The sequence below is a fragment of the Erithacus rubecula genome, assembly GCF_903797595.1.
Source record: "Erithacus rubecula genome assembly, chromosome: 3".
NCBI lineage: Eukaryota > Metazoa > Chordata > Aves > Passeriformes > Muscicapidae > Erithacus > Erithacus rubecula.
Window position 1 is genome coordinate 1,182,755 of NC_136689.1, and position 18,077 is coordinate 1,200,831.

The 18,077-nt window shown below is 43.7% G+C and overlaps 1 protein-coding gene across 2 annotated transcripts; it reads left to right on the forward strand.

The window, feature by feature from the left end:
* Nucleotides 1-1,501: 1,501 nt before the first annotated feature.
* MYL3 (myosin light chain 3) lies at nucleotides 1,502-17,552 on the forward strand. Of its 2 annotated transcripts, none has more exons than XM_079301333.1 (7): nucleotides 1,502-1,700; nucleotides 8,484-8,511; nucleotides 12,116-12,265; nucleotides 14,011-14,184; nucleotides 14,997-15,074; nucleotides 15,242-15,276; nucleotides 16,878-17,552. In XM_079301333.1, the coding sequence occupies exons 1-6, from the start codon at nucleotides 1,578-1,580 to the stop codon at nucleotides 15,268-15,270; spliced, it is 582 nt and encodes a 193-aa protein (XP_079157459.1). In that variant the 5' UTR covers nucleotides 1,502-1,577; the 3' UTR covers nucleotides 15,271-15,276; nucleotides 16,878-17,552. The 2 variants fall into 2 exon arrangements, with proteins under 2 accessions (XP_079157459.1, XP_079157460.1); XM_079301334.1 differs by having other exon boundaries at nucleotides 16,889-17,552.
* The last annotated feature ends 525 nt before the right edge of the window (nucleotides 17,553-18,077 follow it).

An 18,077-nucleotide genomic window follows, 5' to 3' on the forward strand; every position in this document is an offset into this window, starting at 1 on the left:
TAAAGGGGTTTGGATTGTGGATATTCAAGATGACATCAAAAGGAACTCCAATAGATTAATGATTCCACTGATATTTATTGGAATTCCAGCCTGGATCCCCTCACAAATACACTATGATTTCATGGGTGGATGCTTTGTTCCAGGTTTTTTTGGAAAATAATAATAATCCCAGGAATATGCATGAACCCCTGTGTCAAAGTGTCCTCCAGGTATAGAAAAAAACGACCTGGAAATGGAAAACATCCTGGAAAACCAGCATAAATCTGGGATTTATTCCCTGCATTTTGCTTTGAGGGGAAGCATTATCCAATCCAAGTGAGTCTGGGGTGAGGAAAGCTCCAAATGGACGCTCTTATCTCAGTCCTTGGGACAGGAATTTGGCACTTGAGCCCCTAAAAAGGTCTGGAAAATCCCAGCCCTGAGGATGCACTTCCAGTGCTGCCCCTTCCCTGTGTTTTCCCTGCTCTGGGGTGCATTTTCCTCCCAGCAATCCTGTTTTTTTTTGGGCTCCTTCCCAGGAGAAGGGCAGAGTGTGATCTGAGACAGGAATTCTCCCTGGGCCAGCTGACACCGTGGGGATGCTTGAGCTTCCCTAAAGCTGCATCCTCAGCTCTAAATATAAACCTGGGCTTATCTTTGCATGACAAAGGCCAGGGGGGCCAGCCAGCCTGGGAAAGTGAGCTGGGAATGTCACTTAGGGGCTGGGAATGTCACTTAGGGGCTGGGGATGTCACCCAGAATTTGGGGATGTCATTTAGGGGCTGGGAATGTCATTTAGGGGCTGTGAATGTCACTTAAAATTTGGGAATGTCACTCAAAATTTGGGGATGTCACTTAGAGGCTGGGAATGTCACTTAGGGGCTGGGGATGTCATTTAGGAGCTGGGAATGTTACTCAAAATTTGGGAATGTCACTCAAAATTTGGGGATGTCACTTAGAGGCTGGGAATGTAATTTAGGGGCTGGGAATGTCACTTAGGGACTGAAAATGTTATTTAGGAGCTGGGAATGTTACTTAGGGGCTGGGAATGTCACTCAGAATTTGGGAATGTCATTTAGGGGTTGGGAATGTCACTTAGGGGCTGGGAATGTCACTCAGAATTTGGGAATGTCACTTAGGAGTTGGGAATGTCTTTCAGGAGCTGGGAATGTCATTTAGGGGTTGGGAATGTCACTCAGGAGTTGGGAATGTCACCCTGGCATGGATCAAACCCATCAGAGCACCTGGATTGTGACCCAGCCTCCCCCTTGTCCCTGCACAGTAAAAATGTTTGAGCCGGCGCCAGGCTCAGCCTAAACCCCCCCCCCCCCCCCCCCCCCCAAAATCTCTTTTCCATGGAAGTGTTAATTGGGAACAATGCCACATCCAAGGGCAGGATCCAAGGCAGGGTCCAAAATAGCCAGGGCCACTCTTGTCCTTTTATAGCCCCATTGTGAGCAGTGGCATGTGACAGGTCGGGGAGGGACAATGTGGCACTTCCAGAGGGGATAAAACCCACCCCAGCCCGGGATTCTTCCAGCAGCAGCTCCTCTTTCCTGCCTTCCCAACCCTCTCCTTCTCTCCTTCCCAAACCAGCCATGGCTCCCAAGAAGCCTGAGCCTAAGAAAGCTGAGCCTAAGAAGGAGGAACCCAAGCCAGCGCCTAAACCAGCGGAACCAGAGCCCAAAAAAGAAGTGGAATTTAACCCAGCTTCAGTCAAAGTAGGTGGAGAGATCCAGGAGGAGTTGAGATCCTCAAAAATGAGCTGGGAATTGGGTTTGTGGTGAAAAGTAAATGTCCCATGAGGGATAAACGCTGCAAGGCATGGGAGGATTTCTGTGTCCTTTGGGAAAAAGGATTGTCCTTGGGAATTATCCCTTGGGAATTGTCCTTTGGGAAAAAGGATTGACCCTTGGGAATTGTCCTTTGGGAAAAGGGATTGTCCTTTGGGAACTGTTCTTTAGGAAAAAGGATTGTCCCTTGGGAATTGTCCTTTGGGAAAAGGGATTGTCCTTTGGGAATTGTTCTTTAGGAAAAAGGATTGTCCTTTGGGAATTATCCCTTGGGAATTGTCCTTTGGGAATTGTTCTTTAGGAAAAAGGGTTGTCCTTTGGGAATTGTCCTTTGTGGATTGTCCTTTGGGAATTGTCCTTTAGGAAAAAGGATTGTCCTTTGGGAATTGTCCTTTGGGAATTGTCCCTTGGGAATAAGGATTGACCCTTGGGAATAGTCCTTTGGGAAAAGGGATTGTCCTTTGGGAACTGTTCTTTAGGAAAAAGGATTGTCCTTTGGGAATTGTCCTTTGGGAAAAAGGATTGTCCTTTGGGAATTGTCCTTTTGGAAAAAGGATTGACCCTTGGGAATTGTCCTTTGGGAAAAGGGATTGTCCTTTGGGAATTGTCCTTTGTGGATTGTCCTTTGGGAATTGTCCTTGGGGAATTGTCCTTTGGGAAAAAGGATTATCCTTGGGCAATTGTCCTTTGGGAAAAAGTATTGTCCTTTGGGAATTGTCCCTTGGGAATTGTCCTTTGGGAATTGTCCTTTGGGAATAAGGATTGTCCCTTGGGAATTGTCTTTTGGGAACTGTTCTTAAGGAAAAAGGATTGTCCTTTGGGAATTGTCCCTTGGGAATTATCTTTTGGGAATTGTCCTTTGGAAAAGGTCATTTCCTTTGGAAAATGAAGCGGAGCTTTTTGGGATCTCTTTTTTTTTTTTTTGGTGGGAATTTGGAGCAGACAATCCCAGAATCAGGGAATCCCAGAATCCTGGGAGGGTTTGGATTTTAATCCCATTCCATGGGCAGGGACACCTTCCACTATTCCAGCTCCAAGCCCATTCCAGGGATTCCAGCTGCTCTGGAAATTCCCAATTCCCAATATCCATCCCATTTCTCTGGCAGTGGAGCCATTCCCTGTGTCCTGTCCCTCCATCCCTTGTCCCTCTCCAGCTGTCCATGGGACCAAGTCCTGCAGCTCAGAATTTGGGATAATCTGGGAGGACATTTTCCTGCCTTGAATCCCAAATTCCCTGTAAATCTTTATATATTGCTGGAAAAAAAAAAATCAATTCTTTGTAACATATCAAGAAATCAAACCCTGAGAAATTAAATTTTGGGGAAGTTTTGAAGGGAATCATTCCAGAATTGGTGTTGTGCTCCCAGAACAATTCCATGACCTTGAGAAGAAAATCTGTGACAGGATCCAGCTCTGTCCTCAACATTCCAGTGCTGGAAAAGGACAGGGACAAAGGGAATTATTTCCCATGGAGGCACAGGGAGCTCCAGCCAGGGCACAGTGACTTTGTGGGAATATCTGTGGGATCAAGGGCAGCAGGGATGAGTTGTCATTAAAAAAAAAAAAAATCAAACCCAAATTGGCATCACTCAAAAAAAAAAATCTTTATTTTTTAATCAAAACCATTCCATGCTCCTAAAAATTTAGTTTTATCTTGGGAAAAATTAATTCTTGCATTTTTTCAAAATACTCTGCACAATTATTAGGGAAAATTCATCTTTTCATGGAAATTTTTATTTTTCCCTTCGGCACAATTTGGATTTATGAAAGTTACATGTATTACAAATTTTATATAAATTACAGAGTTCTTAACCCATTTTAAAGGTGTTAAAAGTGTTTGGAACTACCAAATAATTTTAAAAATCCCAATCCAGTGCTGCTGTGACAACATCCACTCTGCAAAAAATATCCCATTCCCAAATATAAGATCTGGGAAATTGGGAAATACAGAGTTGGAGTCTGAGATGTTTTTCTTTTCCCTAACTTCACAGAAAGGGGAGGGGATATTTCCTGGAAATTCTTTAATTTCCAATGTTTGGAAAAAATGCTTTAGTGAGGCTTGGAATTCTCCAAATATCCCAATTTCTGCACTGCAGGAAATTAATAGTTATTTCCAAAATCTATGGGTAAAAAAAAAAGTTGATAAAACAAACTTGTATCCAAACAAAATGTTCCAAATCCATCTTTTATGAGAATGTCTCAAATTATATCTATTCTCAAATTATTTCTATTCTCAAATTGTTTCTATTTCTTTCCAGATTTTTTTGGTTGTGTTTGGAATTTTGAGGCTTATTTTTTATACAACTAAGAAGTCTCAAATTCAAAATATTCCTGTGGTAGGGAAAGGTGCTCCTTGTGGGAATTTTTCTGCCTCTCCCAGTCCTGATAATGATTTTATTTGGCATCTGGAATTATATCCCATTTTTTTTCCCTCACTTTTAAATGCTCCCTGTCTGTTTATTTTTTGTGTCTGTTGGGATTCCACTTCCAATGTGGGATCCATCCCTTAACTAAAACCATTATCCCAAATTTTTGCTGTTTCTCACACGCCCATTCCCATTGGATCTGATCCAATGCTCCAAAATTTTCAACATTCCAAAGATTTCCCAAATTTCCAAGAGTGGGTGCAATTGGATGTTGTTTGCAACCCACCCAAAAAAGGTTTTGGAGGATTTATTTCTGTTTTTTCCAGAAGAGTTGGGCTCATTCCTTGGAAAGTATTTTTTAAGGAATTTTTTTCTAGGCTAATCCCTGAACTTTTTATTTTGAGGAAGAAATTGCCCTGAAAAGATTTGGTAGCAAAAAAAAAAAAAAAGTAAAAAAAAAATTGTCTTTTCCATATATTTAATTTAATCTTTTCCATACATTTAATCCCCATCTGGAAGCTCTTTTAAAGGGAGGAATATATTTAATTTCCATTAAAAACAATCTGAAAAACGGGATTAATTGTTGATTTTTAAGGACACACAAAGTGAGAATGGCTCTTTGAGCTTTAACCATGGATCATTGGATTTAACTCCTCAATAAAATCTCTGGGAGTTCATCCCTTGGGCTGGTGCCAGACTCCTATATCTGGGTGGGCTGAGTCACCCTTGGGAGAGGCTGAGCTGGGATAAAGGGGGATGAGGAGGGAATTTGGGAATTTGGGCACCAGCATTTCGATGGCTAAAGATGGATGAGCTGACCAGGATAAAAATCCATGTGGAGACAGCTGGAATAGGACCTGGAAGGGCCATGGTTTTCCATAGTTATCACATTTTCCATGGAAAAACACAGCCAGGAATTATTTTTGGGGAGCACTGAGATCTCAAGGTCGGGTGGAAACGTCACTGGAACGTTCCTGAACTAAAGATTGTGGAGCAGCTCTGATTCCATGAGAACCTCTGGTAGAACTTTCCAATGGAAAAAGGAGGCAGATTTCACAGAGAAATTGGTACCATTTCATAGGTGCAGCTGCATGATATTTTAATTTTTTTTTTTATTTGGAAGGATGTTGAGATGTTTGAGCACATCCAGAGGAGGAATGAGGCTGGTGAGGGGCTTGGAGCACAAACCCTGTGAGGAACAGCTGAGGGAGCTGGGGATGTTTATTCCAGAGAAAAGGAGACTCAGGGTGACCTGATCACTCTGTGCAGATCCCTGAAAGGTGGCTGTGCTCAGCTGGGGTTGGGTTTCTCCAGGCACAACCAGAGGACACAGCCTCAAGCTAAGCCAAGGGAAATATAGGCTGGATACAAGGAAAAAGTTTATTATGGAAAGAATAATAAAATATAAGAATGCTTTGCCTGGGGAGGTGGTGGAGTCACCAACCCTGGGTGTGTTTATAAAAGCCTGGATGTGGCACTGGGTGCCATGGGCTAGTTGAGGTGTTGGGATGGGTTGGACTCAATCTTGGAGATCTCTTCCAACCTGGTTATTCTGTTATTCTGGGATTCTGTTATTCTGGGATTCTGTGATTCTGTGATTCTGTTATTCTGTGATTCTGTGATTCTGTAATTCTGTGATTCTTGGATTCTGAGAATCTGGGATTCTGGGATTGTGTCACTCTGCTATTCTGTAATTCTGTTATTCTGTAATTCTGTGATTCTATGATTCTGTAATTCTGGTATTCTGTTATTCTGGAATTCTGTTATTCTGTGATTCTGTTATTCTGTGATTCTGTGATTCTGTGACTCTGTCATTCTGTGATTCTGTGACTCTGTTATTCAGTCATTCTGTCATTCTCTGATTCTGTCATTCTGTGATTCTGTTATTCTGTGATTCTGTCATTCTGTGATTCTGTCATTCTGTGATTGTCATTCTGTTGTCCCTGGAAAGCCCTGCAGGGGTACTGGAAAGGAAAAGCTTCTTCCCTTTTTCTGCATGGAGAGATGGAAAAGCTTCCAGGGTGGGAGCAGCAGCAGGAATGGTGAATCCTGATGGATTTGCCTGTTCAGCTCCAGAGCTTGGAGCATTCCACAGGCTGGAAGTGCTGCATGTGAGGCTGGGAAAAGGGAAACTTCTCTTGGGATGAACAGGTTGATTTCCTTGATTGATTGATTGATTTTCTTGCTTTTCATGGATTGGATTGTTCAGATGAATTCCACCCCAGCAATGGAATAATTCCAGCTTCCAGACTCTTCCATCCTCAGGCACTTCCAGCTCCTTCCAAACTCAGTTCCAGGAGCAGGAGCTCTCTGAAATATCCTGGTTTTGGCCTGGAACTGTCCTGAAAAATCAAGAGGAATGAGCAGCCCCCGAGGCACTGGGATAACGGGATAAGGTGGTGACAGGAGAGCTCTGCATTCCCAAAATAATCCTTCTCTAACCCAGTCCCACTTCCAAAGGAGCCAAAACTTTGGAAAATTATAGAATCCAAGAAGTTTTGGGTTAGAAGGGACCTTAAGGATCATCCCAATCCACCTCTGCCATTTCAGGGGCACTTCCCACTGTCCCAGTGCTCCAAACTCCATCCAACCTGGCCTTGGGCACTGCCAGGGATCCAGAGGCAGCCACAGCTGCTCTGGGAATTCCATCCCAGCCAGGAATTCCTTCCCAATATCCCATCTAACCCTGCCCTCTGGAATTTTAAGAGCAGACAGAAAATAAGGAATAATTTCATGGGGTTTTTATGCAGCAGCAACCTCAGCCTGACCTACACAAAGATTTAGCTTCATTTTCCTATTTCTGAAATATTTCACTTTGGAATTCAAGCTGGAATTAAGGGTTGATTTCTGGTTTTACTTCCCTTCAGAGGGCTGGAGCTGTTGGAGACTGGATCAATGCTCATCCCTGGATTGGAGGAGTTAATATCCATCATAATTACTGTGGGACGTGATGGGAGAGGAGATGATGGGAATGTTGTGTATTAATAGGATTAAAAAGGTTTTAGTGGAAGAAAAAACTCCACAGGATAGTGAAATCCAAATGTAACCTCAACCCCAGGATCCTGATGGTTTTCCTGGCCTCTTTCCAGCTCCTGCATTTCTGTCTCCTGAATCAGTGTCCCAAGGGAACAGTAAAATAAAAACCCCAAAAATCAACAACAACAAAAACCTCAACCAAACAATCCCCCCTCAAAAAAAAAAAAAAAAAAATCCAACCTCTTCTTCCTCCCAAACTATCCCTGCCATGCCAAGAGAAAATCCTGCTGTTCATCCCTGGATTCCTCAGTGTCCTATGAAAAACCAGGAATGTTGTTCCACTCTTGGAAGGGCTCCATTGTCTAAATGCTTCAACTCCTGACTGCTGGGTGACAACAGATTTATTAATAGGACTGATGTCAGGTTTAGCCGTGCCTGGCTCAGTGCAGAGTGACGAGGTTCAGGGGGATTGATAAAAATTCCAGGAGATTGGAAGCTGTGAATGATGTCAGCAGGGCCAAGGGGGGAGTTCAGGACAAAAGCAGGGAAAGAATCCAGCTGATGGCAGCAGGTGATGGTTCCCTGGAGCCAGGATTGCTGGAGATGGGATGATGGGGTTGCACTGATGGGAAGGTTTGGATTTGGGTGGGTGGTGTTCTCATGGGATGTGTAATGTTGTCTCTATATCAGGGCAGGACAAAAATGGGAATTGCTCTGTTTCCCATATGGATTTGGACCAAACCTCACTGTTGGGAGCCTTGGGTGGGACTGTCCTGGCTTTAAAACCTCCATTCCAAATGGGAAACAAAAAAATGAAAAAACCAACCCAGGGAAAACTCAGTTCTTCTGAAGCAGATCCCTTTGGCTGGGATATTTCCCACCATAAAAATCCCAAGGGATTCCATCCTAGTGTCCTTCCAAGGAAATGGGGGATGTACAGTCAGGGACACATTTAGGGTGGAAAAGTCCTCAAAGATCATCAGATGCAACAATAAATTCCAAGTAATTCCTAATTCTAACAGCCCTGCCAAGGCCATCATTGTCCCCAGGTGCCACATCCCCATGGAAAACCCCCCCAGGAATGGAGGCTCCACCTCTGCTGTGCCAGGCCTGGGCAGCCTTTTCTGGGAAGATTTTTTTTCCCAATATTTATATAATTTATATAATTTACCTGATCCTCTCCTGTGTGTCCAAGTGTCCAAGGTTGGGCAGGGCTTGGAGCAATCTGGGATAGTGGGAGGTGAATCCTTTATGGACCTCCCAATCCCCTGGGATCATAAAATTGACAGTAAACCAATTTCTTCTTATCTGATTCTTTTTATTTTTCTCCTTCTTATCAGTTTTCTTCTCTTGTTTTTGTCTCTTCCAGGTGGAATTCACCCCTGACCAGATTGAAGGTGAGGAAGATTTTTTTTCTCTTCTGGCCTCAGTAAATCCATCCCTGGGAAGTGCTGGGATGAGCAGGGCTGGGATATTGGAACAACTTTGGGAATGCTGAGCTTAAATTTCTGGCTTTTCTTTTGCTCCTCCTCAAAATCCTTCCCTCCAAAAAAAAAAAAAAAAACCAAAAAAACCCAACCAAAAACAAACAAACAAAAAAAAAAAAAAACCCAAAAACCCCCAACCCCCCCCCCCCAAAAACAAACAAACAAGCAAACAAAAAACCAAAACAACAAAAAAACAAGCAGGGACTTCATGTCTCATTTTCAGGAGTTACATCCCCAAAGCAGCCCAAATACAGGTTTTTTCTTTAGGGAAAAAAAAAAAAAACAAACCCACAAATACTAATATTTTCAAAGGAAAACCCTCAACTCTGCTTCAGAGAATTTTTCCTGCCTTCCATCAGAACTTAATGTGTTCCAGCTCTCCCAAATCCAGCAAATAACGCCAGGCATGGAATTTCTTTATCCTTTCAAAGCCAAACATCAGCATCAATTTCCAAACCCTTTGTCCCAGCTCAAGAAACTGATCCCAAAAGCTCCTGCCTGAAGTCCTGGGAACCCTGGGACTGCAGCTGTCCAAAAACCAGCCTGGGTTTTATGGGATAATTGATGGATGGAATCAAACATCTGGCAGGATTTGCCTTTGTTCTTTAAACCCCTGGGAGAGCCCCTAAAAGAGGGAATTGGGGGAGAGGTTAATTAGAACAGGGGAAAGTCAATCAGAGGGGAGAGATGTTTAATTATCAGCTCCCTCTGTGTTTCCCTGCTGACTCAAGGAGGATCCAGGTGTTTCAGGAAGGTTGGATTTGTCAATTTGTCCCAAAGCAGCAGCAATTCCATCCTCTGGGCTGGATAATCCTGCTCTACCACCATTAATTTGGGTTCTGGCAGCTGATTCCAAACCCAGGTGGTGGAGAAGAAACAGAAGCTGCAAGGGCTTTTAAAACTCCCCAAATTCTTCTTTTTGCCAAGGAAAAGGTTGTGTGGAACAAAGGATTCCCTGAAAGGATTCAGGGGGGGGTATTTTGGTCCCCAAAATGTTGCTCCAGACAGAAAATTGATGATCTGGGGTGAAGCTTTGTGGAGCACCCCCATTTTTATGTGTCCTGCCAAACCCACCCCTCGTGGCAATGCCTGTTCAGAATCCTGGATTTGGGTCCCCTCAGCTCCCAGAATTGCTGGGAAGGGGGGAATAGGAGCTGTTCCAGATGGGCAGAGAGGCTGAAATTGGGAATCTGAAAAACATCCTTTGCTCCTGCCAGAGGATTCCTGGCCACAGGGAGGGCAAAGGACACCGAGGTGGTTTTGGTGCTTGGAGAGGAATTTCACAGAGTCAGCAAATGCAAATGAAAAGATTAAAATAGTAGGGGAAAAAACCACTAAAAAAACCCCAAACTCTTGGAAATTGGAGCTGTCAGGAATTGGGAATCTTCAGGAGATGGAGCTCAACTCTGTGAGGAGCTCAGGGATGTGGGAATATTTCCAATTATTCCTCAGCCACCTCGGTTGTGAGATCCCCCAGGAAAGGAGCTGGAGAGGGGACTCTGCCCCCATTGCACTGTCAGCAAGGAGCCCAGGAAAATCCACGATTGCCCTCTGCTGGAATGAGGGGCTGGAAAAGGATCAGGAGGGAAAACCCCTCAGGGGAGGAGAGAGAGACAGGGAGAGGAGGAAAGAAAAAAACAAGGGAATGTTGATTAGCCCCAAATTAAAAGGTTCAGTGTTGCTTGGAAGTGTTGGATGAAGAAAGAAATGAGGAAAATTGGAATGGAATGATCAAAATGGAAAGGGAGAGAGAAAGGAGGAGAGGAAAATCCAGCAAAACTCAAAAAAGGGTAGGACAGAGGGAAAGAAACAAAGGAAAAGAAAGAAAAAAGGGGAGATGGAATGAAGAGAAGAAATTGGGGAAGATGGAGAAAATCTGGGATGCAGAGTGTGGCTGAATGGTTGAATGAATCAGGATTTAGGGAAAAGAGGATAATGTCCCAGAGTTTGGAAAAATGGAAGGGAAATAAAGGTGGAAAAGTAACAGCAGCACAAGGGGCAGATCCAGGGAATTGAAGCCAAGAGGATTTTTATGATCAGTTGTGGATGGTGCACTGGGAAGTCAAAGGATAACAGGGAAGTTAAAGTATTAAGGATGAAGTTAAAGGATAACGGACCAAATTAAAGGATAAAGTTAAAGGACAAAGGATGAAGTTGAAGGATAAAGGATAAAATTAAAGGATAAAGGATGAAATTAAAGGATAAAGGATGAAGTTAAAGGATAACAATAAAGGAGAACAGCCAGTTTCTGCTGCTCCCTGGGATCCAACTCTGACCCTGCAATTCCAGCAGGGAAGGAGAGCCTGAGGAGCTGGAGTGTCTGGGGAGGTCTGTGCTAAATCCATGAGAATCCTGGAATCATTCCATTTGGAAAAGATCCTTAAGACCATTGATCCCAAGTCCAACCCCAATGTCTTCAAGCACCACAGGAAATGAGTGGTGGGAATGCTGGTACCAGGATCCTGCTCCTCACAGGAGTGAGGGACTCAGTTAGGGGGATGGAAACCTCTGAAGAGAACATCCCTGGCTGTCCCTGCCTGTCCCTGGGTATCCCTGTCTGTCCCTGTCTGTCCCTGTGTGTCCCTGTGTGTCCCTGTCTGTCCCTGGGTGTCCCTGTCTGTCCCTGTGTGTCCCTGTGTGTCCCTGTGTGTCCCTGTGTGTCCCTGGCTGTCCCTGGCTGTCCCTGTGTGTCCCTGTGTGTCCCTGTCTGTCCCTGTGTGTCCCTGTCTGTCCCTGTCTGTCCCTGTCTGTCCCTGTGTGCAGGGAGGGTCAGAGCAGCCCAGACTCTGCTCCAGGGCCCAGCAGTGGCACCAGAGGAACGGGCAGGGACTGATCCCAGGAATTGCCCCTGCACAGGAGGCAGAACTTCTGCCCTGAGCAGGGACCGAGCTGGAACAGAGACCTGAGAGGGGCTGGAGTCTCCTCCCTGGGGATATCCAGAATTATCTGGGTGCCATCCTGGGCTCTGGGATGGCCCTGCTGCCCCACTCTGCTCCCTTCCAGCCTGACCCATCCTGGGATTCTGGGTTTTCCATGCAGCTTCCCCCTCTTGCACACTGCTTATGGGTGATAATCCCAGTATTTTTTCCTGGCATATCTCATTTCCAGCTCCTAGAGCAGCTCTTGGAGCTCTGGGTGCTGGGTCAGTGCTCTCAAAACATCCAAGGTTTCATCCAAATCTGGTTCTCCCACGAGCAGAGCTGCTGCTGAATCCTGAGCCTTCCTGAGCTGGAAAAGCTCCCAAGGCCAACAACTTCTCCTGTTTTCCACTCTCTGATGTTCACTGAGACGGAAATACCACGGGACAAACACTTTGACCTCTCCGATCCCATTCCCCGGTGGAACCGGAAAATAGAGAGAAGGGCGAACACAAACATCAGAGATAACAAAACTCATCCAAATTTTTCCCAAACCACAAAATTAAACACTCAGGCACTTAGCAAGGGAGAAGTTCAGATTGGATTTATCTTTATCCCAGAGAGCACGGAATGAATTTCTCTTTTTTCCCTTGCAGAATTTAAGGAAGCGTTTTCCCTTTTCGACCGGACGCCCAAGTCGGAGATGAAAATCACCTACGCCCAATGTGGAGACGTCCTGAGGGCTTTGGGACAAAACCCAACCCAGGCTGAGGTCATGAAACTGCTTGGCAGGCCCAAACCTGAAGGTTGGTGGCCTCCTCCATTTGTTTTAGGAAAGGGAACTCCCAGAATTATTCCTGGAGAAGGCGAACTCTCAATTTTCTAAGCGTGGAGTGACTCAGGATGTGGAGCAGCTTCTGGAGTCACCAGCAGAAAGGGAAGAAAAACTGGTCTGGCAGTCAAGATAATTGTCCCAAATTGAGGGGAATTAATTAATTTAACATAGGGTATCAATGTGGCTCAAAATAACAATTGTTTTGGCTTTTCAAATTGCATTTATGGAGGAATTCCTAAATATTGGGTATTTCCAACACATCCAGAGAAATAAAGGGATAACCTGGATGTGAGGACATGGATTGTTTCCCAAAAAGATGGGTGGGAAGGCCTGTAAGGATTGCAGTGATGTCCTTCTGTATTCCATATTTCCATGCTCTTCTCTCCTTTTATCCAACATTTATCTCCACATTTCTGTGCTCATGCTGGATATCCCATAGTTAATTCTCAGTTCTCTCAGAATCCTCCCAAACTTCCATTTCCAGGCTCTTTTCTCCTTTTACCCAACATTTATCACCACAGTTCTGCCCTCACAGTGGATATTCCATCATTATTCCCAACTCTTCCAGAATCCAACAAACCTTCAATTTCCAGGCTCTTCTCTCCTTTTATCCAAGATTCATCCCCACAGTTCTGTGCTCATCCTGGATATCCCAAAGTTAATTTCCAGCTATCTCAGAATCCTCCCAAACTTCCATTTCCAGGCTCTTTTCTTCTTTTATCCAACATTTATCCCCACATTTTCGTGCTCATGCTGGATATCCCACAGTTAATTCCCAAATCTCCCAGAATCCTTCCAAACTTTCATTTCCAGGCTCTTCTCTCCCTTCATCCAACATCTATCTCCAGGCTTCTGTGCTCATGCAGGATATCCCATGGTTTATATCCAGCTTTCCCAGAATCCTCCCAAACTTCAATTTCCACACTCTTCTCTCTCTTAACCTGGAATTCATCGCCACAGTTCCGCCCTCCCAATGGATATTTCATCATTATTCCCAACCCTTCCAGAATCCAACAAACCTTCCATTTCCAGGCTCTTCTCCCCTTTTATCCAACATTTATCCCCACAATTCTGCCCTAACAGTGGATATCCTGAAGTTAATTCCCAAGAATCCTCCCAAACTTCCATATCCAGGCTCTTCTTTCCTTTTATCCAACATTTATCCCCACATTTCCATGCTCATACTGGATATCCCATGGTTTATATCCAGCTTTCCCAAGAATCCTCCCAAACTTCCATTTCCACACTCTTCTCTCTCTTAACCTGAAATTCATCACCACAGTTCTGCCCTCACAATTGATCTCCTGAAGTTAATTCCCAAGAATCCTCCCAAACTTCCATTTCCAGGCTATTCTCTCCCTTTACCCAACATTTAACCCCACATTTCCGTGCTCATGCTGGATATCCCACAGTTAATTCCCAAATCTCCCAGAATCCTTCCAAACTTCCATTTCCAGGCTCTTCTCTCCCTTCATCCAAGATTTATCTCCACATTTCCATGCTCGTGCTGGATATCCCATGGTTTATACTCAGCTTTCCCAGAATCCTCCCAAACTTCCATTTTCACACTCTTTTCATCCTTAACTTGGAATTCATCACCCAAACTTCCATTTCCAGGCTCTTCTCTCCCTTTACCCATTTCCGTGCTCATGCTGGATATCCCACGCTTCATACCACGAATCCTCCACCAACTCCCGTTTCCCTCGTGTTTCCCAGAGATGAATTCCAAGATGATCGACTTTGAGACCTTCCTGCCCATGCTCCAGCACATTGCCAAGACCAAGGACACGGGGACCTACGAGGATTTTGTGGAAGGGCTGCGGGTGTTCGACAAGGAGGGGAACGGGACGGTCATGGGCGCCGAGCTCCGCCACGTCCTGGCCACGCTGGGTGAGGAAAACTTTCCCTTGGGAATTCCCATCCTTTCTTTTCTCCCTCCTTCTTTTCCCTTCGTGTTTTGTTTCTCCTGTAAATGTGTTTTGTTTCTCCTGTAAATGTCTCGTTCCTGCATGGCCGTAGAATTATCCCAAAATTTCCGACGCCACCTATTCCCGTGGTTTGTCCCCATTTTTTTTTTTTTGGCAATTCCAAGAGGTGTTTCCATCCCTCCCTTCTTCCTGTTGTGCTTGATTTCTCCAATAAATATTAAATTCCCATCACCATAAATCATCCCAAAATTCCCAATCCCAGCTATTAGTTTGTCTCTGTTGTGTTTCGCCAAAACAAAGCCTTACAACACAATAGGCACCAAATATTTAAATCATTAAATTAAATCCACCACTGATCCACACCAAAGATCCCAATTTTGACCTTGGAATCTTCTGGAATCTCAAACTCAGAGTGGAACTGACATTTCACTGAGAGATTTTTCCTCAGGACTTGGTTAAAACTGATCCAAACCTTCAAGATTTGGCACTTAGACCAAGCTTATTCTTAGGAAAATGGCTTGTGCCCATAATATCCCATGGGTTTTCTTATTTTTTCTGTCTTTCTGGATTTTGGATCAAATTTACTCTCAAATTTGGATCAGGTTTAGAATTTGGATCAAGTTTGCACTCCAAAAGGAGCTTTTTGGTCAGCACACCAAATTCCCCCCAGGAGAAACCTTCCTCTCTTCTCTCTCACTCCCATTTGTGCTCTTCAGGAGCTTCCTACATTCCTAAATCCGGGATTTTGATCCAGGGATTTTGTTTTCCATGCAGGGGAGAGGCTGACTGAGGAGGAAGTGGATAAATTGATGGCTGGGCAGGAAGATGCCAATGGCTGCATCAACTACGAAGGTGGGTGGGACCCCTGAATCTTCCTTAAAATATTCCTGAGAAAATTTAAATTCGTGGAAAATCTGGAGCAAAATTCCCAAATTTTAGCCCAATTCTGGGTCTATAGTTCTGATAAACCCCATGTTTTCCATAGGATAACTGATTGTTCTTCCCCTCTTTTTTTCCAGCTTTTGTGAAACACATCATGGCTAACTGAGCCCAGGTGAGTCTCCTCTGCCCTTCTCCTGGATTCCCACGTCTTCATTCCTTTAGGATTGACTGGAAACTTCCAAGAATAACTTTCACTTATAAATCCCTGCTTCCAAACTCCTAATAAAGCAAGGAAATAGAATTGAGCTAATGAGGAGAGAGTGGAAAAAGTAGAAGGAAAAGAGATAAGAAGGAATCAGGGATGTTTACACCCCTGTGAGCACAATTAGTGGTTTTCTATAAACCCAGCTCCCACCATCTCCTGACAATGGATTGGTTTTCCAGAAAAAGGTTGGAGCTTTGTCCAACACATCCAAACCACACTGAGGGCATCTCAAATGAGCTGGGATTTGTTTCCAGCATTTCCTGGGCTGGGTTTATCCCAGTTTTACTGGAAAAGGTGCCCACTGCCTTTGTCTGGCATTCCCTGGGTTTTCTCCCTGCTCAGCACTTGGGAAAGAAGCTGACCAATCCATCTCTGCTGATATCCTGGGAAAAGCTGCTCTCAGGTTTGGGCTGGATGTTTTGGGTTTCTTTTGTTTGTTTTTAGGTTTTTCCCTTGGCTCGGGTTTATTTTTAGGCCTGGCTTTGGTTTGGTTTTGGAGCTGACCTGTCTTTGCTGTGGTGACTTGATTCTGGGTCAAATAAGAGTCACATCCAGGTTTTCTGGGAATTATGTTCCAAGATACAACTTAACAAAATATAAACAAGCTATAAAATAACCAGATTTTGTTTAAGTTTTTTTCCCCTTTATTTCTATTATTTTCCAATTAGAATCCATTTTTTTTCCCCTTAAGACGTTTACATTTGAACTTGGACTTTTCCAACTTTCCCAGATCTTGAGAGCAGAGATCAGGATCAGGTGTAATCCCAATCCCAATCCATGGTGCCAACCTGTTGTTTAGGGATATTTTAAATCCTTAATCCAAACCCACTGCCACTGGAAATTCCCATTCCAATGGGAACCAACACCAGCCACCAGAGAAAGACAAGTGAGCATGGAAATCTGGGAAGCTGGAAAACTGGAACAGGACTGGGAACCAATTTTTCTTCTGATGGGTTTGGAAAGTGGGTTGGGAGCTTGTGATTCCCAGGAAATGAACATTCCTGGGATTTGCCAATGAGCCTAGGTGGTGTCATCCAGAGGTGGCCCTTCCACCCCAGATGTGGAGCTGCTGGAATGTTTAGGGAAGGAAAAAATGGAATGTCCACTCTGGAAGGAGTGAAGGTTCTTTATCCCAGGATCTGAACTCGGTGGGAATCTGGAGCTGAGCCCAAAATTCAGGAATGGCTCCATCCCTTGGCCATTCCCATGGGATGGAAGCAACATAAAGCTGCATCTTGTATCAGGATGAAACAGATTCTTTTCTCCTGATTTCCTTTTCTCCAGGTTTCCTGTGGGAATTTGGACTATTCTATGTGGAATTTTCTTACCTGGATTGGCTCCAGGTGTCAGGGATTGCTTCCCATGTTTCCTCCATCACTGAGCATGTGATTGTGGGATTGGGATGATTCTGTGTTTTGGCAGATCTTGTTGATAAACTGAGGGTGATTCCTGGTGGAATAATTTCTTTCATTTTTCCTCTAATTCTTAAAAATATCTTTATCTTTCAGGACAAGATAAGCACTGAGAAGTTCAGATTCCAGCCTTGGATTTTCATGTGCTGGAATTTCCAGCCCAGATTCCCATTCCAGAGCTCCAAACTATGTCTAAATCCCTGAAGATATTTGGATATTTTTGTTTAATTTGCCTTGTTTCTCCATGGGAAGTGGGTGAATCCTGTGGAGATCCAATGGAAGAAACTGGAATATGAACTATGAATCCCTGGGGATTTCTTTAGGATGAAGGATATGAACAGAAGTGCAAAATTGAGGAAAAGGGAGGAATTATTTTCATGAATAAATTGATCAAAAAAATGATTGATCCCCTTTTCCATCCCAAATTCCACATTTTTCCCATGTTTATGGGACACCAGTATAAATCCCAGGAATATCCTTCATCCTTAGGGAACAACTGTGGAATTCCCAGAAATTAGCAACAAACAAAACCTTGCTGATGATTTTTTCTCTGCTTTGGATGACAGAAAATCAAGGATATCAAAGAAAAAAAAAAACCCAAATTAAAGCAAAATTTGCTAAAATCCATCTTTTCTCCAAGAGGATTCCTTCTCATTCCAACAATTTCCCTAGGAAACAAGGAAAAGTCTTCCCCAAAGGAAAATTGGAAGTTGTTCTAATAAACACATCCTGGTCCTGGAATTTTTGCAGTAAAAAATGAGATTTTCCACATCTTTGTTTCCTCATTGTTTCTGTATCTGTTTGAGGGAAGGGGAAAAGGGAAAGGAAAGGAGTTTTTAAAACAGGAAAAATTCCAAATTTAATGGAGGAAAGATCAGTGGAATATCAGAATTCTGGGATACAAATGGGTGGGAATGGCTGAGCAGGTCAGGGCATTCCCACAGAGGATGGAAAAGAGAATGAAAACTCAAATTCTATGGATACACAAACTGTCCCTGGATGTGCCAGGGAATAACCAGAAGGGAAAATCAGCAGGGAGAGTAAATGGAATAAATCAGAATAAATAAGGAATAACATTCCATTCCATTCCATTCTATTCCCAAGCTGTTTTTAATTAATTAATTAATTAATCCATTTGCATCTCCCTGAAATGAAACATTTTAACTTTCCAACAGTTTCCTCTGACAGCAGAACTTTTACTACTTTTTTTTTTTTTTTTTTTTTTTTTTTTTTTTTTTTTTTTTAATTATTGCCAAAATTACCTCTGATTTTAAACCTGAATTTCCTCCTGGAGAC

Excerpts from the sequence above, each read along its gene's own strand:
- MYL3 (XM_079301333.1), top strand. The coding sequence starts at position 1,578 with ATGGCTCCCAAGAAGCCTGAGCCTAAGAAAGCTGAGCCTAAGAAGGAG. Across the intron at positions 8,512-12,115 it reads CACCCCTGACCAGATTGAAG|AATTTAAGGAAGCGTTTTCC; the intron begins GTGAGGAAGATT and ends TTTCCCTTGCAG. Across the intron at positions 14,185-14,996 it reads CCACGTCCTGGCCACGCTGG|GGGAGAGGCTGACTGAGGAG; the intron begins GTGAGGAAAACT and ends TTTTCCATGCAG.